The following is a 19,370-nucleotide window of genomic DNA, read 5'->3' on the forward strand; positions in this document are numbered from 1 at the left end:
CCATGATGGTGGTAGATTTAGATGAAATGATGTAGCCATCCTAGGAATGGCAAAGGCAGTCATTCAAAAAAGTCAACAGCTGACACATCGCTGAGGAAAAGCGTAGGGTCTGTTGTCCTTTGATCTTTGCATGCTTGCGTGTTTTGGGCCAATCTTAATGAGCCTGCTTTCAGCAAAAGCTTGGAGAGACGATTACACTCTACCTGTCTTTCAGACACCACTCACATCAAAGTCTCTCCTTTGTTTCATGTTTTCAGTTGTTGTAACTGAGAGCTTTTCAGTCATACGATATCTCAAAGTGATTGTCATGAGTCTGAAGACTGACTAGAGACAATAGAAAAGACCACACTGCTTAAAAGTCTCCATTTATTCCCTCCATTCAAATAATGGACCTACAAATCAATAGGTCTGGAATAATTATAGAAACGGAGTGAACGCTACACTTAACCCTTTGGATAGACTAACGTGGGATACCTACAAAGCAAGGACATGGACATTGAAGGATTGTGGATGCTTTTGACACTTAACAAAGAATATATATTTTCAAATACATTATTTTAACGGATCCCCACATTGTTTTGTCAAAATATAAGATTAAACATATTTAAAAAGCCAGTCCTACACTTGAAAAGCACAAATGTTTGTGCGCAGCACATGTAGGACAGTGGTTTGAGGGGCTGCAGGTGCAAATGTAATATGGCACTCAGGGCTATTGCTGTGCTCAGTTGCCAACTGACAGTTGCCCTTCAACTTGTTATAGCTTTCGTCTACTTTAACTTCTGAAATCTGATTGCAGTCTTCCTGTTTTAAATATAGTTCCCATTATGAAATATCCCTTACACAATAGAACTACTGTACATAACAGTAATAACTACAGTTTACTAAGATTAAAGATAAAGATTTCTGTAGTAGTCCTATGGTAGTATATACTTCCTCTATGATGTTCTGTAATAACCTCTACAATATCCTTATCCCCTATAGTGCCATAGTACAGTCTTATAGTGTGTCTATAGTATGTCCTAAAATACTATTCCATATTATAATATTACAATATTATAATATTTTGTCCGCAAACACTATACAATATATATAGTTATTTTCCATATGGTTATTGTGATAGGGTATGGGGGCCTGGGGTAAGGCTTGCTCATGACAGGGTAGTGGGCTCCAAGCACCAATTTTCCAAGTGACATTTATCCGGCCTCATTGTGGATAGCATTTGTATTATGTATTCCTTTCGGCAGAAAAAAAACAGCCAGGCTTTCTTTACGTGTGACATTTGATTTGTGGCATTTGAGTATCTATTTAGAGTATCGTTTAATTTGGAAGCCACAGCTCCATTTTGTGTTGCTCCTCTGGGTCTCACAAGCAGCAAATCATAGTGACTGCCTTCAGCCATGTTTTTGTTTTACCGTCATATCGCACCTGTAACTTCCATGTGAAATATATTGAGCAGAACAGTTAAACACATGTATTTTTTCTTTTCAGAAGTCAGACAACACATTTGCATAAGAAATGCTTACTTGCAAAAAAGCCTATTTAAAGATTAGAAAATTAATACAGAAAACACAATTACATAAATGAAGCAGTTATCAGAAAGTAAACATACTGTACTGTTACTTTTCAAAGACATCCTTCTGAAAGAACTGTTTTCCCAAACACAAGACAGAATTTAGGCACTTTAAAGACATTAAGTAAGCAGTTTTTTTAGTCAAGACACCTTTTGGAAGTGGCTTGTATAACTTCTCACATCTGTTTTAGTTTGCTGTGTGCTCTTCTTCCTAGGTCATCCAGCTATAATTATAGTGAAGTTGGGCTGGTACAATAAACTCTCTTCTAGTTCTGCTTCTAATTCTACTCTCACCTGTGCTGGCATTCAGGGTCATTATACTGAAACAGAGGTATTGGCTCATTTTATAAAATATTTAGAATTCAATGCGCAATGTACAACATTAGGCCACTGCTTGGTTGAATCTCCTATTGTGATACAGCGTTTAGGGCGTCAATTCGTTTTTGGATCATTGCACACCTATGGAGAAGCTCCAGTTTTTTGGCTATATCACACTTAATTAATTCACCAAATTCGTTGTGAATTTTAAATGAACTATAAAATAGAGATCTGACAGACGTTTAGAAGATAGCAACATTGTAACATATGCCAGAGGTGGATTTTAGCTCCGTCACCAAGCAGTGGGCTAAGTAAAACAGTGATTCCAAAACGGATAGTTTGATGCAAAACCTCAATTGCTCAATTTTACAAAGCTAAGGCTCAACAGAATCCTGGGATATGCCCGTGTGGCAGTAAGAGAGATGGAACTAACGACCGGCCTTAGCAACCATCCATTTAGAACTAGTAACGGCAGTTTGTGCTGTAAACTGAGAAATGAGTCAATGTGTGGTGGAAAGTAGAGACAGTTTGAGTGATCAAACGAAAATCATAAATCATAGCATCAAATCAACATAATGCAAGTGTGACCAACAGTGGTAATGAACTCCACAGTGTTCTGGTATCAGAAAAATTATTCACTATGAGGTGTAGGCCTAATGGCCACTCCACGGCACATCGTGGCCGCATTAGAACGTTGAACGTGCATTATTTCCCGAACACCGTGTCGTCCATTATCCCTTTCTAAATCATTTAATGGGACTCGAGCACAGCAGTGTTGGCTAAAATGCCCATTCAAACAGGCCCTATTAAAGCAATAAAGGCAACAGGGTAAAGATAGTGCCATTGGAGTGCAAAGCCAAAGCCAAAATTCTCTCTCTCTCTCTCTCTCTCACTCGCACGCACGCACGCACGCACGCACGCACGCACGCACGCACGCACGCACGCACGCACGCACGCACGCACGCACACACACACACACACACACACACACACACACACACACACACACACACACACACACACACACACACACACACACACAATTCAGTGTATAGCCTTCAAATACTGAAAATCATCATTCAGCATCAGGTCAAAGGTTCACTAACCGGTACAGAGATGAGTGATAGTAAACAGATCTTACATACACTGACAATTTCTAAAATTGTTTCTTTCTGTTACATCACCCTATTTCAGTGGAATGATCATTTCCATGCAATATGAAACTTGCAATTTGCTCAAACGGTCAGCATCATTCATTTCTTATTCAGAGAGATTGACTGAGCATTGAGCTCCTTTACAAAAGCAATGCCTTCAGAAGATATACAGGTGTGCTTTCACTGACACTGTTCAAATGTTTTGTGTATTGCTGCTGCCAGCTAACTTGCTATAGATTATTGCCTCCAACTCTATTGGAGATTGATTCCAGATGCTACCTTTTTAATGGGTGTGGACTTAAAGTTCACTTTAACCAAATGGACCAGCCTTTCACCCATCGACAATTTGGCATTGACTACTATGGGACTACTATTACAAACTACTACTTTGCCACTATTCCCTGCAGTGAGGAAACAATGTATTTGCCCTTGATGAATAAATGCACACAATTTTTCAAAATGTTTTGGTGCAGTTACTACATTGGTATCAGCTAACTCTAGCACTGCCACCACATCACCACTGATCACGTCACCACACCTTCACACCTACATCACCACTGGTCACTGAATGGTCTACCCTTCAAAATAGCTCAGTGATTCTTTATGTGAAGAGAGTTTCTGGACTATGACCTCTACAGTATGATAAAACTGAATGAATGGTAGTCCAGGAATAGGTGGATCCAGGATAAAGAGCCATTCATACCGCTAACGATAACTATAGGCTATTCATGGGTTTCATCAGGTCCCTTTCCACAGGTGTATACAATCAAGCACCTTGATTATCAATGCAGACTGCATGGTGCTTGATTAATACACCTGTGGAAAGGGACCTGATGAAACCCATGAATAGAACACTGTGACTTTAATGATATGAGCATCTACAGTACACTGACTAACAATAAAGAAATGATTCACACATTTATTTTAGGAAACATTCCAGCATATCATTCAACTAGTCATTATCATTATTGTGTGGACATATTTGAAACTTTATTTTTTACAGCTTTATAGCTTCCATGTGAACGGTTTTTAACTGCCAGTCCTATACACTGCAACAGGCTTTGCCCTCTATGAAGACAAAGGCCCTACAAAACCATTTTTTCCAGGCTTATTCTCACAGTTGAAACAGGTACTTTTATGTCAAATGATTTTGGTCAAAGCACTTTCTCCTGTCTTTTCCCTCCACCCCTACAGGAACTGACCTTTTGGTGCCATCACATGCAGGTGGCCTCATGGTGGCTTTTCAACACTGTCTCCAATTCCCCATGCATCCTACAAGTATGGGGGTCTCAGGGTCTGAAACGCACATCATGACAGTGTTGGCAGCCTGACAGGTTTTGCCTCATAAACTGCATCGTTGTCAATGCACAGATATCTGTGCAATCAATTCACCAACATCTATGGTCACCATTTCATACACACAGTATGTGTGATGTCCCAATAGTCTTCAGGCTCTACCAATACAATAACTCATTCAGCTGAATGAGGTGAAATGTTATGATACTGATTGATATGGAATGGTTGGGGTGCCTTGAACAGCATACTGGAAAACAAACCGGCTAATTACCTCATGAGACAGTGAGACTGTTCTTAAAAATAAGACTGATTTCTGGGTTAGTTATTGTAGAAATAATGACACGTTTAGCTACATTTCATGAGATGAATAAACACCTTCATCTTAATATATATATAACAAAAACATTTCAGTTAACAAACATTTTTCGGTTGCCTTAAAAAATATTAATGTGACAACTTCTAATTTTTCAAAGATTAAATGATCATTATTGTTATTAGTGTTCAAGTGTCCTGCCTAAGTCCGATCAGTAGAACAGTCTGAACAGAAATATCCCTGAAGAGAATATCCCCAGGCCCAATTACCTATGAGCAATGCTCGGGCTGTGTTCCCTCCCATCCCACAGTGACAGTTATCACAAGTCCTTTTGTCGGGATCTGTTCTTTTGTTCTTTGGCCCACCAATCGCCTCCATCCACACACAGTGGTTGCCGAGGAGGCCAGAGAGGATAATTTGAAGTTAACGAGGGGCAACCGTCTTCTTCCTGTTTCACAGAGACTGCAGTAGTGGCGTTTGGAACAGACATGCGCCCGTCTTAACTCACATGTCAAGCTCAGAGGGTGTTACCATTTGTAACAAGATTCATATCACAGCTTACTAGCAATTTTTTTTCTCCTACTGTATACACCATTTTCAAAGCAAGCGTTTGACAGCAGCACACCTCATATCTATATGGGGGAAAAAACCCCGCAGCCACAATAAAAATATTATCAATCCAGATGCATGCAAATCAACTTCACTCGCTCTCTCTCTCTCTCTCTGCCATACTCTTCTCCTCTCTCTTCCCCACTCTTTTGTTTGACTGTATCGATCTGAGACTGGAGTGTTGTCAAACTGCTTTACAGCCGCGGATTCCCAGTCCGCCGTGCAGTCTGTTTGTGAAACATGGCCGCTTGACAAACAGTGTGTATCACGAGGCGCATTGTGCCACTGTCAGGCCATGACAGATCTCTTCAGTATGCTCCGCAAGGGTCCGCTGCTTAAATCAAATTGCCGCGGACACAAATCAATGGCGCAACCTTGGCCACACACTAAATCAGCATCTACCTTTACATGCGTCAGGCTCAAAATTGAGCGCTTGTTGGTGGTAGGCAAAGCCTGGGGAGTCGAAGGAAGAAGGGGAAAAAAAAAAGCAAATCCTCACGTCGAAGGCCGCTGGAGCTTCAACAACCCTCCCTAGTGCAACAGAGAAACGAGGGCCTTAAGACAATGATTCTCAGAGACAGCTAATTATAACAGGCTATCAGATACACTGAGGCCAGTGTTCCGTGTGGGCCTGGCATATCTGGAGTCGGGCTAACGCATGTGTGATGGATGATGTGGGCATGCAAAGTGCCTGGCAAGACGCAAGGTCTCGGAGGTCTCGCACGTGAGCCGCTCGGCTCTTGGATGTGGCCCATTGGGTTCGTGGTACGGCTGCCGGGGGAGAGACTTAAGCCTGTTGTTCTTCTGTTGTTCCGAGTGTTACACTTACTAGACACTCCCATCGCTTCTGCAACAAGGAGCGCTGCATATCTTAAGAGCCCTCTGTGTAAGCATCTGTGTGTGTGTGTGTGTGTGTGTGTGTTTGTTTGTTTGTTTTGCTCTTTTGTACTGCTGCTAATGGTCAGATGGAAATATGGCTGTATGGAGTGCTAGCTACCCGCTCCCGACAGTCCCCATTAAAAATGAAAAAGAAGCAGGGAGGACATAAAGAAAATAAATAAATAAACAAATAAATAAATAAATAAGGCCACTCTCGGGAGACCACCTACTCCCACCTCCTGGTGAGTCCAGCTCCAAATGAGATGAATACATTTAGCCCACGGCTGCAGACTCTCTCTCTCTCTCCCTCTCTCAGACTCTCTCTCTCTTGCTCTTTTTCTCCATCTCTCTGTCTGTCTCTCTATACCTCTCTCCCAGACTCTTGCTATCTCTCTCAGACACATTCTCTCTCTCTCGTTCTCTCTTCCTCTTTCAGGCTCTTCCTCTCTCTCTTTCTCCCTCCCTCCCTCTCTCTCTCTCTTTCTGTCTTCCGCTCTCCCTCCCCCCTCTGAGGGAAGAGCAAGTTTAGACAGAATCACAGCAACATAATTAGCATGGACTGGAGCCGCATTGCTTAAAGAAGTGTGCCACTGCGACGGGCATTTGTGTGTGTGTGTGTGTGTGTGTGTGTGTGTGTGTGTGTGTGTGTGTGTGAGTGAGTGTGTGTGTGTATGTTTGCTTGTCTCTTCAAGTAGAGAGACCCAATCAGCCCCACAGGCAATCAAGAGCACCGGGAGAAGAAAACAGCTTGAGACCCAATAACCCATAAATGTTTTAAGAGTAATTTCCATTAAATTCATTTTCGTTATCCTCTCACCCTTTGACTTGGTTGGATACGCTAAGCTATGTCTTAGTCAATGCAAAACACGACCATCCATCCTTTCTTTATATTGATGGCTGGGTATGTGTTGCCAAAGAAGTCGGTGCTTCCTGAATTCCTGCATTCCTTTCTCAACTCAACACCTTCTTCACAGGGTAGCTCTCCTGCTGCAAGGCTGGGCTTAAAATAAGGTCACAATTATATGAAGGCTGACAGCTCTTACTGTTAGATTTGGCAAGAGACGCAGTCTATGATATGAAGGGAGAAAATCTACTGTGATAGCCATGCCAAATTATTTAGACAGTCGGCAAGTCAGTAGGCAAGCTCAGAGGGGTTTAATGTCCTCATCAACTGGACAGTAAAGGCTCAAGTGGCCCTAGGTGCACTCCATTCCAGAGAGATAATTTCTCCAGAGTGAGTGTGGCTCCAAGCTGGCATCCATCAGGCAAAGATCCGGTCACTCCAGCTCCAGCTGTTACCAAGGGGACATTCCGGTAACTGTATACTCGGGTAGCCATCTTGTCTGGGCTCAAAGCAATAGGTAAATATCAACACTGTACTTCAGCAGTACTGGGCAGCCCACAGCCCATACTATCTAAGGCCCAGGCATTTTGTAATTGTGCACACATATGCAGTGCATCGGTCTAAATGAATGGTAAACACTTGCACAAACTTGTCAAAATGTTTCATATTGAAATGGAACAGAGAATAGGAGACTTATATTTGAATAGTCGGTGAGTGTTAAAGCTACATGGTTCCTTTGACAAAACATTCAACTACATTTTGACCCCACCTGGTAAGTCTAATAAAAGAAGAACCAGTAAGACAAAAGAGGATAGGCATGGGAACGAGTTCTTATTCATTTGCGGAAATCTTCTTTGGTCAGTGGTGAACACCACACACAGGAGTGGGAAATATTGCTTGGGGAGGTGCTTGGACACTGGGCAATAACACTGAGCCTCTGAGCCACTGTGGACACATATGCCATGATTGCTTTGAGCACATAACGAGTGGAAGCTGTGGGCTGTCTGCCACAAAACTATGTTCTACTAGCATATAACTAGTCCCTACTAGCATTCAAGTACATATCTGCCCAATAAACACATAGCCACAGGTGAAAAAAGCTGGCTTGTGAAAGTCCTACCCTCCTATGTGTTTATTTCATGCATCCATTAAAGGTGTTCTTAGTGATGTCACACGGTTTCTAAGCTAAAACGTTTTTTTGTCACACACAGGAAACATCTCCTCAACATCTCGAAAAACGGCAACAAAAACAATTCCGTCCAGCCTGGACCATAAAAACATAACAAACTGCTCTAGCCAATCACCAATGAGATGCACATTTAGGAGAGTTTCAATTGCACGTGAGGGAAGGGGAGGAGTAGAGAGCTACTGTAGCTCTCTGTTTTGTTTGAATGTCAACAGAATTGAGGTTACCCAACATCGCTTAGAGCACCTTTAAACCATCTGATTGTAATTAGTACAACTCTTCAGCCAGTTAGAGAAGTTCGTTAGCAAAATCTCCTGTTTTTAATTAGCAAAATCTCCTTTTTTTAAATGTGTAGGTAGAACCAACACATAGTCAGACTTTTACTTTCTGATGCTAGGCCTAATAGTCCAGTGTGCCCTGGCACTTAGTGAGCCATTCATAGAGGTAGGATTTCTGCATATTGAGGGGACTTCACTGGCTAATCAATTTGCGCGCCCCGGATTGACTTAGCGGGGTGTGTTTGAGTACAGATATTAATTCAGTGCAGTCGAGATGGTCATACTCAATCAGAGCGGGAGAGCAGAGAACAGTCACTTCACATCACCATGGTAATGCCAAGCATCAAAGAGATTCTCTCAAGACCTTAGCATTAACTTGGCAATGCTAACAAGAGCCTGATGTAAGCTTGCTGCGATGGTTGCAGCATCCCAGCGGGAGTTGTGCAGCTATCGACCCGCCATGTCAGTCTCCACTATAACAGCTCCAAATCTTTATTGTGATTTTTAGAGGCCATTACCCAGAGACATTATCTGGAAAATAGAGAGAGAGAGAGAGAGAGAGAGAGAGAGAGAGAGAGAGAGAGAGAGAATGGAAATTCATGGCCTGCAACTTTGATGCAAACATAGTCCCTTGGCTAAATGGGTTGGAATGGAGAATATTAGCGGATGCAGCGATGGCGGTAGAATGCACTTCCTGGCGTAGGAATCTGCATGTGTCACTCGAGCACAATGTACACTGATACACCGCGGAAGCATCTACTGAGCAGTATTTACAGCACAGCGTGATCAAGGCAAAAGTAATTGTGCATTTATAAATAATTCATCGACCCCTTTTATCTGTGGCTACATTAATGAGTTTATGTTTACCTGAAGCTTAGTTATAAACATGTGTGTGTGTGTGTGTGTGTGTGTGTGTGTGTGTGTGTGTGTGTGTGTGTGTGTGTGTGTGTGTGTGTGTGTGTGTGTGTGTGTGTGTGTGTGTGTGTGTGTGTGTGTGTGTGTGAGCATGAGTGTGTGCAAAGTGTGCATTCTGCGAAGCGGCGGCCCACGGTGTGGAAGCTAGCCGCTCCTCCGTGGGGAAATAAGGGCTCATATAAAGACGTTCAGACTCAATAGAAGGTGGAGGAGAGCGTAATGAAATCAGAATGGGAGAGAATCAGTGTAGCAGCTGCAGGGGAGAAAGAGCTTGACGCTCCAGGAGTGAATTTCAGATAACCCAGGGGACCGGCGGATCGCACACTATTCTCTCCCTCTCACCGTACATATGTAGCTCTCAGATCTGTGTGTGTGTGTGTGTGTGTGTGTGTGTGTGTGTGTGTGTGTGTGTGTGTTTGAGAGAGAGGGGGGACAGAGGGAAAGGGAGAAAGAGAGGAACAGCGTGTGTGTGTGTGTGTGTGTGTGTGTGTGTGTGTGTGTGTGTGTGTGTGTGTGTGTGTGTGCGTGCGTGTGTGTGTGTGTGTGTGTGTGTGTGTGTGTGCCGATAATTGTGCAGGTGGCTAACCGGCTCTATTTCTTTTCTTCCCCCTGCAAATGCTAATTCACAGCACAGACCAGTGGAGAGTGTACGAGTCTGCATTCTGGGCTTGTTTTCCACACAGGTATCTGCAGCAATCACCTTGGAGAATCGTGCCGGAGATTTCTGATTTCCAGTTTGTGTATACTGTTTCAGATTCAGTGTTGAGACTTGATTCGCAACCTTGACGGTATTCCAATCATCCACATCCTCCCTCCTGTTTCCTGTTGTTTTCCACTCCCTAGCGCCTTTCTCTCTTTGCTTCTCTCTCTCTCTCTCTCTCACTCTCTCTCTCTCTCTCTCTCTCTCTCTCTCTCTCTCACACACACACACATACACACACACACACACACACACCCTTTCCCTCTCATTTCCGTTCAGTCTGAGTAGCTTTACTTGAGAGGACATCACAAACAGGCAGGGATGAAAGGACAGGGGACACTGAATGAGTGAAACAGACAGAAATAGAGACAGGGAGAGAGAGAGAGGGAGAGATAGAGAGAGAAACAGGGAGAGGGAGAGGGAGGGAGAGAGAGAGAAAGAGTGCACAAGCAAAGCAGGAAAGACAGGCAAGAAAGGGCTCTGAACAGAGTGCTTTCAGAATGCACAATGCACACACAGGCATAAGGGTACCAAACTACATAGGGAGTGAAGTATACATCAGTCTCCGTAGGCCCCCATAATCTCAATGGAAATCAAGCAACAACGCAAATCTGTACTGCACTTGACAGAGAGCCAGGATTTTTCTATTAAACGGCAAAGCAGCGGGGGGTCAGGAAATGTTGGACACCTCTCCAGCTCTGCAGCCGGGTGACAGGAGCCTGACCTTTGGATAATCAGGTGTTGGTATCACATCTGTCGCACGGCGCAAGACAAGGGCCAACACACGGACGGATGGGCACGCGCACACACACACACACACACACACACACACACACACAGACATGGCAAACGGTATCGCATTGATATCTTCTCTGATAGAGAATAGCACCTCTGGGCATGCACCACACACAGAGAGGCCACAGTGTGATTGACAAGGGAGAGTCAAGACCAACAGACAGAGAGAGAGAGGAGGGACAGAGAGAAAGTGAGTGAAAGCTCATGCAATGGAGAGAGAGAGTGAGAGAGTGCACGGGACTGAGTAAAAGAGGGGGCCATAAAGAGAGATACAGAGAGAGGGGGAAAGAGGAAGAGAGAAAAGAGTGACAGAGAAAAAGACAATCGCGGGAGTCAGCTATCATCAGAGAAGCCCGTTGCCATCCATCTGACAGCCGTTTCAGTTCACCACGCCGCTGTCTGGGCTTCACCAGGGAAGGAGGGAGCCAGAGGTTCCGAGCGGCTGCACAGGTGCTAGGCCTCCATGCTGACAGGGCTCTGGGGAGAGGGCTGGGGGGAGGAGTGTGTGTGTGTGTGTGTGTGGGGGGGGGGGGGGGGGGGGGGTCGGGCAGTGGGCGCTGGCTGGACACCAAAGCCCCAGAAAGCAGCTCTTATCTAGGCTCAGGCCATCAACCAGGCCAGGTAGATGGAGCGAGAGGACACTCGGCTCGGACGGAGGCAGCGAGGCGGCGGGGGCAGCGTGGTGTTCCAGCGCTCTGGCGAGTGCATGCACTGCTGTGTGTAAGGCCACAGTTCAGCCCAGGCTGGGCCATTCATCACAGCACACCAACTACAACCTGAGAGCGATGGGAAAAAACCCAGAGAGTGGGGGGTGGGGTGGGGGGGGATCATCCCTGGTGGGTTGTGCAGCCTCGGAGGATACAGCCCTCATGGCTGCGGTAGGAGCTTGTTTCCTTCAAGCTCGAAACAGGGAGAAAAAAAAACACTTTCTGGGCCAACAGAATCCAGAACACCAGCAACAGCAGAAGCAGCAGCTTTTTTTCTTCTATTAAAGATAGAAATCTGTTTTTTTTCTTTTTCTGAAAGAATAAAGCAGAGAGAGATTCCAAATGAGCTCCTTTCCCCCAATTATTAAATTTCTTGGAGCGGCTGCCCTAGATGAGTTCGAGAGGGGAAACGAATCGGCAAAAGGGAGAGAGAAACTTTAGCTGCTACGCTCGGGCTTTTTTAATTGACTCCCGGTGGGAGTCCGAGCGTGCTAATTGATTTTACTCTTCCAAGATAGTCAATCAATCTGCTGCTAATTTACACCGTGCTCATTTATATTGATCAAGCCAAAGCTAACATGTTAAGGAGGGGGGAGAGCTCAGGGAACAGTGGCCACTGACAGCATGATGAAGTATTTATCCCCCCTCCCTCAATCAAATTACAAATCACGACAGGCCCCAAAGTTAGATGAAGCCAAAATGTAGTCTCTTTGTGTGTGAACTAGGAGGCATCACATAATTCTGCTGCAAACTCTACTAATTAGTCTACATTCCAGGGGCGAGGGATTCTCTCTCTTTTTTAACAATATACATTGTCTTTAAATATAGACAGCTCAGTAGAGGGCACAGGGTGTTTTTTTTTTTTCAATAGCTCTACTAATTTCATGGTAAATTTGGGTGGATTTCATGGACATTTGGTTTCAGACATGCTCATTTAATGCCTTTTAGAAATCTATCGACCCTCCACATGATCTCGTGAAACAACAGAGAGAATGTACCCCTGTCAGGTTGAAATAATTAATAACTCTGCCCTAATCACCATAATGAGTCTATGACGCACAAAACATTAGGTCTGCACTACTTCACTACTTCACAGGCACATGGTTTTATCCACATTCAGTCCACATTACAATGACCGAAATACAGATATGTGTACGTCACGTGCCCTCATACACACACACTAAGACTAAAATGGCCCTGCTTCCAAATCCGTCCAAACCACCAGATCTGACACCTGTCATCGAAAAATGTATTTAATTTCTGTTTCTGTTCTGTGTGATAATTAATAGAATTTCTGCTCGACTTTTTTTTGTATGAAATGTGCTTTGCAATGGCCATGACATTACAAACTGACTGATTGACTTAAAACTTTACAAGTGCTTTCAGTATTGCATGTTGTTGATCAATTCGGGACTTGAAACAGTTGATCTCAACTCGATGCTCATCAGAAAGGTCCAGCACCCACAAAACACAACAACAGGAAGAAGAAAGTCAAAGGAGCCGCAGATGAACAAGCTAATGTCAAGGAGCCAAAAAAAAGAGGTCCGTTACAGTAACAACAGTAGCAGCAATTCTCTGCAATTTCAGTTGCAATCCCCTCCGGTGTTACAGGGAGGAAGCCATTGTAATGCTCAGTACACTGCAACCATCTACAGCACTGCTTGTCCTTGGAGGACCCGTGACAGGACCTGTCTACCATATCACCAACTAAACCAATTAAAAGAGGATGAGAACATCTCTCTTGCTTTCTGTGTGTGTATGTGTGTGTGTGTGTGTGTGTGTGTATGTGTGTGTTTTTTTGAGGGGAGGAGTGTATGTATTTGTTGCTGACTCTGTAAGCATTACAGTGAGTTAGTAAGTGTGCATGTACGTATGCTGTACACATCTGAGCGAGTGAATGGGGTAATTTACCTATGCACCTTTATGTCTCAAAATAACATGATCTGAGTTCTAGTTTGACAGAGTGTCACTGTGAGTGTTTGTGTGTGTGTGTGTGTGTGTGTGTGTGTGTGTGTGTGTGTGTGTGTGTGTGTGTGTGTGTGTGTGTGTATGCAAATCAGACTCAGTCTGTCCATATGCACAACAGACTGGGCTCCTTGCACTTCAGACTGCTGAGGAACAAAAGGAGACTCAAGCTCGAGAGAGAGAGAGAGAGAGAGAGTGAAGGAGAGAGGACTGTCAGAAGGCTGGTCTTGCCCTAAAAGACTGGAGATGCTGAAACACCATTCACTGGCCAGCTCATTTGCGATGACTGCATTGATTCATTGCCTGGGGATGTTGGGATTGATTTTTCTTCTCCTGTCTACGCCGCTCTAGTTAGCAAATTAGACGAAGCACATGAACAATGTGAGCGCTCACCGGACACGACTACGCCATCTGCTACAAAATGCACACTCCACTTTCTGCTTCTTGGAGGACGAAGAACAAACATGCAAATCCCCCAACAGGGCCAACCCCTCTCATGGCACTTGTTACTGTACACGCCAACAGATGACAGGATGCACTGTGCATTTGCATCTAAAACAATACTACAATACTATACATCTACACGCCAGTTATTATTTCATTTCAGTTCACACGTTGATTGTAAATTTCTTCACATCTAAGTGACACTCATTGTTGCAGAATCACTTTGAAAGCTACATTTAATTTAAACACAGTTATTGTATTTAAATTCACACATACAGTTACTTATCTGAACAACATAGAGATGTTTTTATTATTTTAACTATTACCAGTCTTGCTCAAGCCAACCACCTGAGTGACTATTGCTGTGGCACGATAAAACAATAGCAGTGTTGCAGTGACACATAATTATTTCTGAAAACCAAAAGAACAATAGTTTGGCAAACATCAGTGCAAACCAAGTCATACAAAAGCCACACTAAATTATCAGCACCAGTAATTTTGTTCACCATCAAAGAAACCTTACAGCGCCATAATAAAACGTATTCCAAAAGTAGACCTAGTCTATAGCCTAAGAAAGCGGATCTCTCAAAGTGCCCTACTGTACATATAGACAGCGTGTACCACGACGACAAAACGTCTTCTTTACAATGGCCTTGGTGAACTTGTATCATAAACCTGTTCTCATTGATTTGGGAGTTCCGAGTGGTTTGAAAAGCAACGAACTGCATCTCACTCAAGTGTCTTTTTTACAGGTCTGCGAGATTGTTTATGTGTGTGTATCCCGTCTCCTTAAGAACAAAATGTATAATTTACGCGCATCACTCACGCCAAATGTAAGTAAAAAACATATAATGCTATCAGATAAATATTATCGATAAAAGGATACCAAGCAAATGCGCTGTACTTTCCGTCTGGCAGAAAAACGTGTTCTGCAACCTATATTAAGCAAACACTGTTAAGAACAAACAGAGACGGGTGTGCTTTACAGCAACTTTACCGCGAAATCTCTCCATCTCCATCAATAACGCCACCCGCGCGCGCAACATCAATCAACCCCGCCCCATCACTTTCAATGCCATACTTATCTGGGAAGTGTACCTGCGGTCATATCAAACAAATATGATGACCACTTTGCAGTATTTAAAATAAACATACCGTTGCCAGAGATGTGGTTGTCCACTTCAACATCGCCACCGGGGTTAGAAGCGGTGCTAAGTTGGACGTAGAGTCCCACAAAATGCATTACACTCAGTACCACTCCAAACGCTCCCATTGTTTCTGTTCGTTCTGGGCGAAGAGTTGCTTGCTAATCACACATGAGGCGGGGAATGGTCGCTAAAATCCAGACCCGAGTCAGGTGGTGTATCCTCTTCTGTGTTGCTGATCTAATGGCTTTTGCAATCACCGTTATCTTTACAGTTCCGTTTGTCGCAGCTACGTTGATGGTGATGCCAAGGCTAGCACGAGCCGTCTCCAAAACGCTGCGCGCGAGATCCAACGGTCGGTCTTTCAGCACTGCCGCGGAGGCAGAACAGCTGACAGTGTAGTGCGAGGGTTCGCACAGGCTATAACTTGGCGGAAGGATACAAGGCAATGATTAATTCATTAAACTTTTACGGTGTGTTGTGCTGGATCCCATTGAAATCTCGTGGCCGTCTGGCTACACCCTGGCCATTTTACGTAAGTGACGAGAGAGTCTTTGTCCTGTACACACGCATACACACAAATACGGGGGCGCGCACAAAAACACAAGCAGGCAGACACACAGACACACAGACACACAGACACACAGACACACAGACACACACACACACACACACACACACACACACACACACACACACACACACACACACACACACACATTCATGCATGTCAAGTGTGTAGGCTATACGTGGGCGACCTGAACCTGCATACAATCTTGTATGAAGATGCAAGGCAGGTATGATTGACCAATCTCCATATTCACACAGACTTTGATACACATTCAAACCAAGCATCACAACAATTGCATAATATCACTGGTAACTTTTTTCGAGTTCAGTTCAAAATCTAAATCCTATCAAAATTCTGTCTCCCTTTCTTTTTAAGTCTCTCTGTCCGTAGGCCTATTTTGTGTTGGGTATTATGTTGTTGGGAATTGTCTCTAAAATAATGTGCAAATTAGTCTGTGAACAGCACATGATGGCATGAGAGCGGCACTGCTATAATGTCATAAAGTCAACCAAGAGGTGGTGATCCATATCTGAACTCATTTGTGGGCTGTCCTTTACAGCAGTCAGCAAGACAGCTAGAGAATGGCCAGACGGAAGGAGAGGGAGGGAGACATGCAGACACAGCTGTCTATTCAGAAGCTAGTCAGGCCTGATGCGCTGTCTCCTGGCTGTTGCTTTTCCAGCCTCTGGTCAAATTGAAGCTGATATATGTATGCAGACAAGATGGGGAAGGGAGAGAGCACAAGAATGAAACAGATGGAGGGAGAGAGACGTAGAGAGAGACAGAGAGAGAGAGAGAGAGAGAGAGAGAGAGAGCAGGCTTGCATTGTCACATGCCTGTATTACAAACTTTGATAGATGGTATGCAAGACATCAGCTGTGATGAGGATTTCCCTCATTTGTTTTTATTTTATGATGTTAGCATAAATGCTAACAATATAAATACATACAGCACATGGGAGAAAATCTTCTTTGAAAGGCAATTTACTGGCGGCTAAAGCTCTAATGTCTTGATACATCTTTGTTGACTTCATAGGATATTTTTGGGGGGATTTTTCAGTTGGTTGCCTTTTAATTTAAATTGCGTTTACCGACCAACTCTTTGTCACCATAGAGACGAATTGGCGGCATGTTGGCTGCGTGGTTGGATTTTCAAAAGGCCCCCTTCCTCTCCTCCTCGTTTGGTTACTTACTACAGTCAGTATTCCTCTCACTCACGCGCCATTTTAATGATGGCCGTGCAGAATATCTCTCTGCTGTTTGGAGCTTACAGAAATCTCCAGCTTTACAGCAGCCTCATAAATATTAAACCATGCTCTGAGCCTTGGAGAAACCAAATAACCCTGGCTGTGCCGCTCATAGTGAAAAAAATGCTTTAATGTGCCCGAGCTTCAGCTACATGCCCCTGTGTACCCCAGCAGTTTTTTCCCCCTCTTTCTCTCATGAAGAGGAGCTGCTATCCCTCACCAAAAAATCCAGTAGGATTTAGTTCCTGGGGGGGGTGTCTCAGTCCTGTTGTCTCCTCGTTTGGCGTTAGCGGAGAGCTCTTTAGCATGTTAATGAAACGCCTATTACGGCTCTATGAGGCTGAGGTATTTGGGAGTCAAATGTGTGAAAGTGGAGCCGACAGATTTTTGAGCAGGTACATATGAAATGTTGTGGGGATTAGACTTCAAACGTGGCTCACCTCCAGGCGGTCGCGGCGTTAGAGAGAGAGAGAGAGACGGAGAGAAAAAGAGAGAGAGTAAGAGATGGAGAGAGTGTAAGAGAGAGGGAGAGGCTGAACACCATGGGCCTGTAAGCTCAGACTGACACCCCCAAAACCTCACATTTAGAGATGGCAGAGCTGTGAAAATGAGAAAATCTCTTTCTTGTCCTCTGTTTTTCACCCTTCTCGCACTTTGTCCTCCTCTTCCCCTCTTTGGCTCTGCCTCTCTTTTCAGGCTCCCTCTTTCTCTCTGACCGTGGCTCATCCAGGTGCCTGTGTAGTTGAAGTGTCATGATCAAACACGGGGGCTCTTCTCAGCTCCTTTTACAACAAAAAGACTTGGACACAAAACCCTGTTTAAGAGACAAACAAATACCTTTATTACGTTATAATGGAACACCCCTGTATTAAATCGTTACACTTGAAAACTGCATTATAGACTCGGGATGGTAATTAGTCTTTCGTTTTGGCGTGTGTCAAAGTAAACAGTGGTGATTTGAGGATGTAAGACCTTTTCCCTTGTGACAGAGGGCTTCAGCATGACGCTGTCACACACAATTCCCCCCGGCAGCAGGGGAGCGTGTGTGTGTGTGTGTGTGTGTGTGTGCCTACCTGGGCTCCCCTCCTCAACACTCTTGACACACTGACAATTAGACAGAGGTTATTCTGTCCGGCTCTCAGCCCCTGTCTCCCGCTGTCACTGCACGCGAGGCTGAGCCCAAACCGGGAAATGAAATATGGTGATAATAATTCCTGCCACCATTTCGCGGGTCAGTGCGCTGCGGCGGCTCATTTCGAGCCCAATTTCGGAGCCTGTGTTGGGGAAACGGAGGTGTCGACCTGCCAGGCGACCCACAGACTGCAGCCCTTTCTGAGGTAAGCTGCTCTGAGCTTGCTCCCCCCCTTCCCACCCCTATTGGGAGACTAATACTAGAGTGACAGTGGGTGAGATGAATATAGATAATGTGGAGGGGATCCGCTTCACAAGCCCTGGCTATCTGATGGAAAAGAGGAGGGCAGGAGATGAGGGTGGTGGTAGTGGTGGTGGAGGAGGGGGAGGTGGTGGGTACGTGACTCCAGCCACCCATCACTCTTAATGTAGTCTTGGAAGGGGTGCAGGACACCCTCAACGGTGTGGGGAAGGAGACTTTGATGATCTGTCTGCTCCCAAGTTTCTCCATTTTCCAGCATGAAGGCGTGCTGGTACTCAGGCTCTTAAAAGCTGTACACTTCTGGTGTTTAGTAACCACTACTTGTGGCAACAATGCATCAGCATTAGTACTTCTGGTAACAATGCATCAGCAGAAGTTATACCCCCCCCCTACACACACACATATTTTTTTACAGTATAGTATGATAGAGTATTAGGGTCATTGTATGGAGAAAAACACTGACCTGGAGAAGGGAGGTTTTGAGATATTTTGAAAAAAAATTCTTTGCAATTTGTGAGAATGTAAGCTCATAAATGTATGTGGAAAAAATGGAAAGAACTGAGTTTTTCCTCTCAATGATTCACAGTGCTACACTTTGCAACATTACTTATGTCACTTGCTCTGCATTAGGCTATGTCTGTGTTATGCACTTAAAGAAAACAATATGTTTACAACAACTGTACTGGGAGATTATCTGAATTTATTCAAGCATACCATTTAGATCTGTTAACTCGCTGCTTTCTTTGACATCACATTTAAGTTTAATTTTCTCTCTTCACTAAGAGAACTCAAACTGCATTAGGCCTGTCGTCTACTTCCACTTAAAGCTCAAGTTATGCAACAGCATGGGTAAATTGATTAACAAAAACAAGTTCACAAGCTCAAATTCCCACATGGGATGATTTGTCAAGGAATGGCCAAACCGACAACTAAACTCAAGTAATGCAGTAGCCTATGTTATGATGTAGTAGTCTATTGATAGGCCTACAGTATAATTCATACAGCATGTTGCAATAAAGCAGTTAGCTAGGTAGATATGGCA

At 44.2% G+C, this 19,370-nt stretch overlaps 1 protein-coding gene across 1 annotated transcript in view; it reads right to left on the minus strand.

The window, feature by feature from the left end:
- Positions 1-15,496, minus strand: part of vstm2l (V-set and transmembrane domain containing 2 like) — a 37,283-nt gene extending 21,787 nt beyond the window's left edge. Inside the window, exon 1 of the mRNA XM_062545023.1 lies at positions 15,129-15,496. Coding sequence (XP_062401007.1) covers positions 15,129-15,246 — 118 coding nt within the window. The 5' untranslated portion in view covers positions 15,247-15,496. The remainder of the gene's footprint in view (positions 1-15,128) is intronic.
- Between the last annotated feature and the right edge of the window lie 3,874 nt (positions 15,497-19,370).

Source organism: Sardina pilchardus, chromosome 9, assembly GCF_963854185.1.
Source record: "Sardina pilchardus chromosome 9, fSarPil1.1, whole genome shotgun sequence".
Classification (NCBI taxonomy): domain Eukaryota; kingdom Metazoa; phylum Chordata; class Actinopteri; order Clupeiformes; family Clupeidae; genus Sardina; species Sardina pilchardus.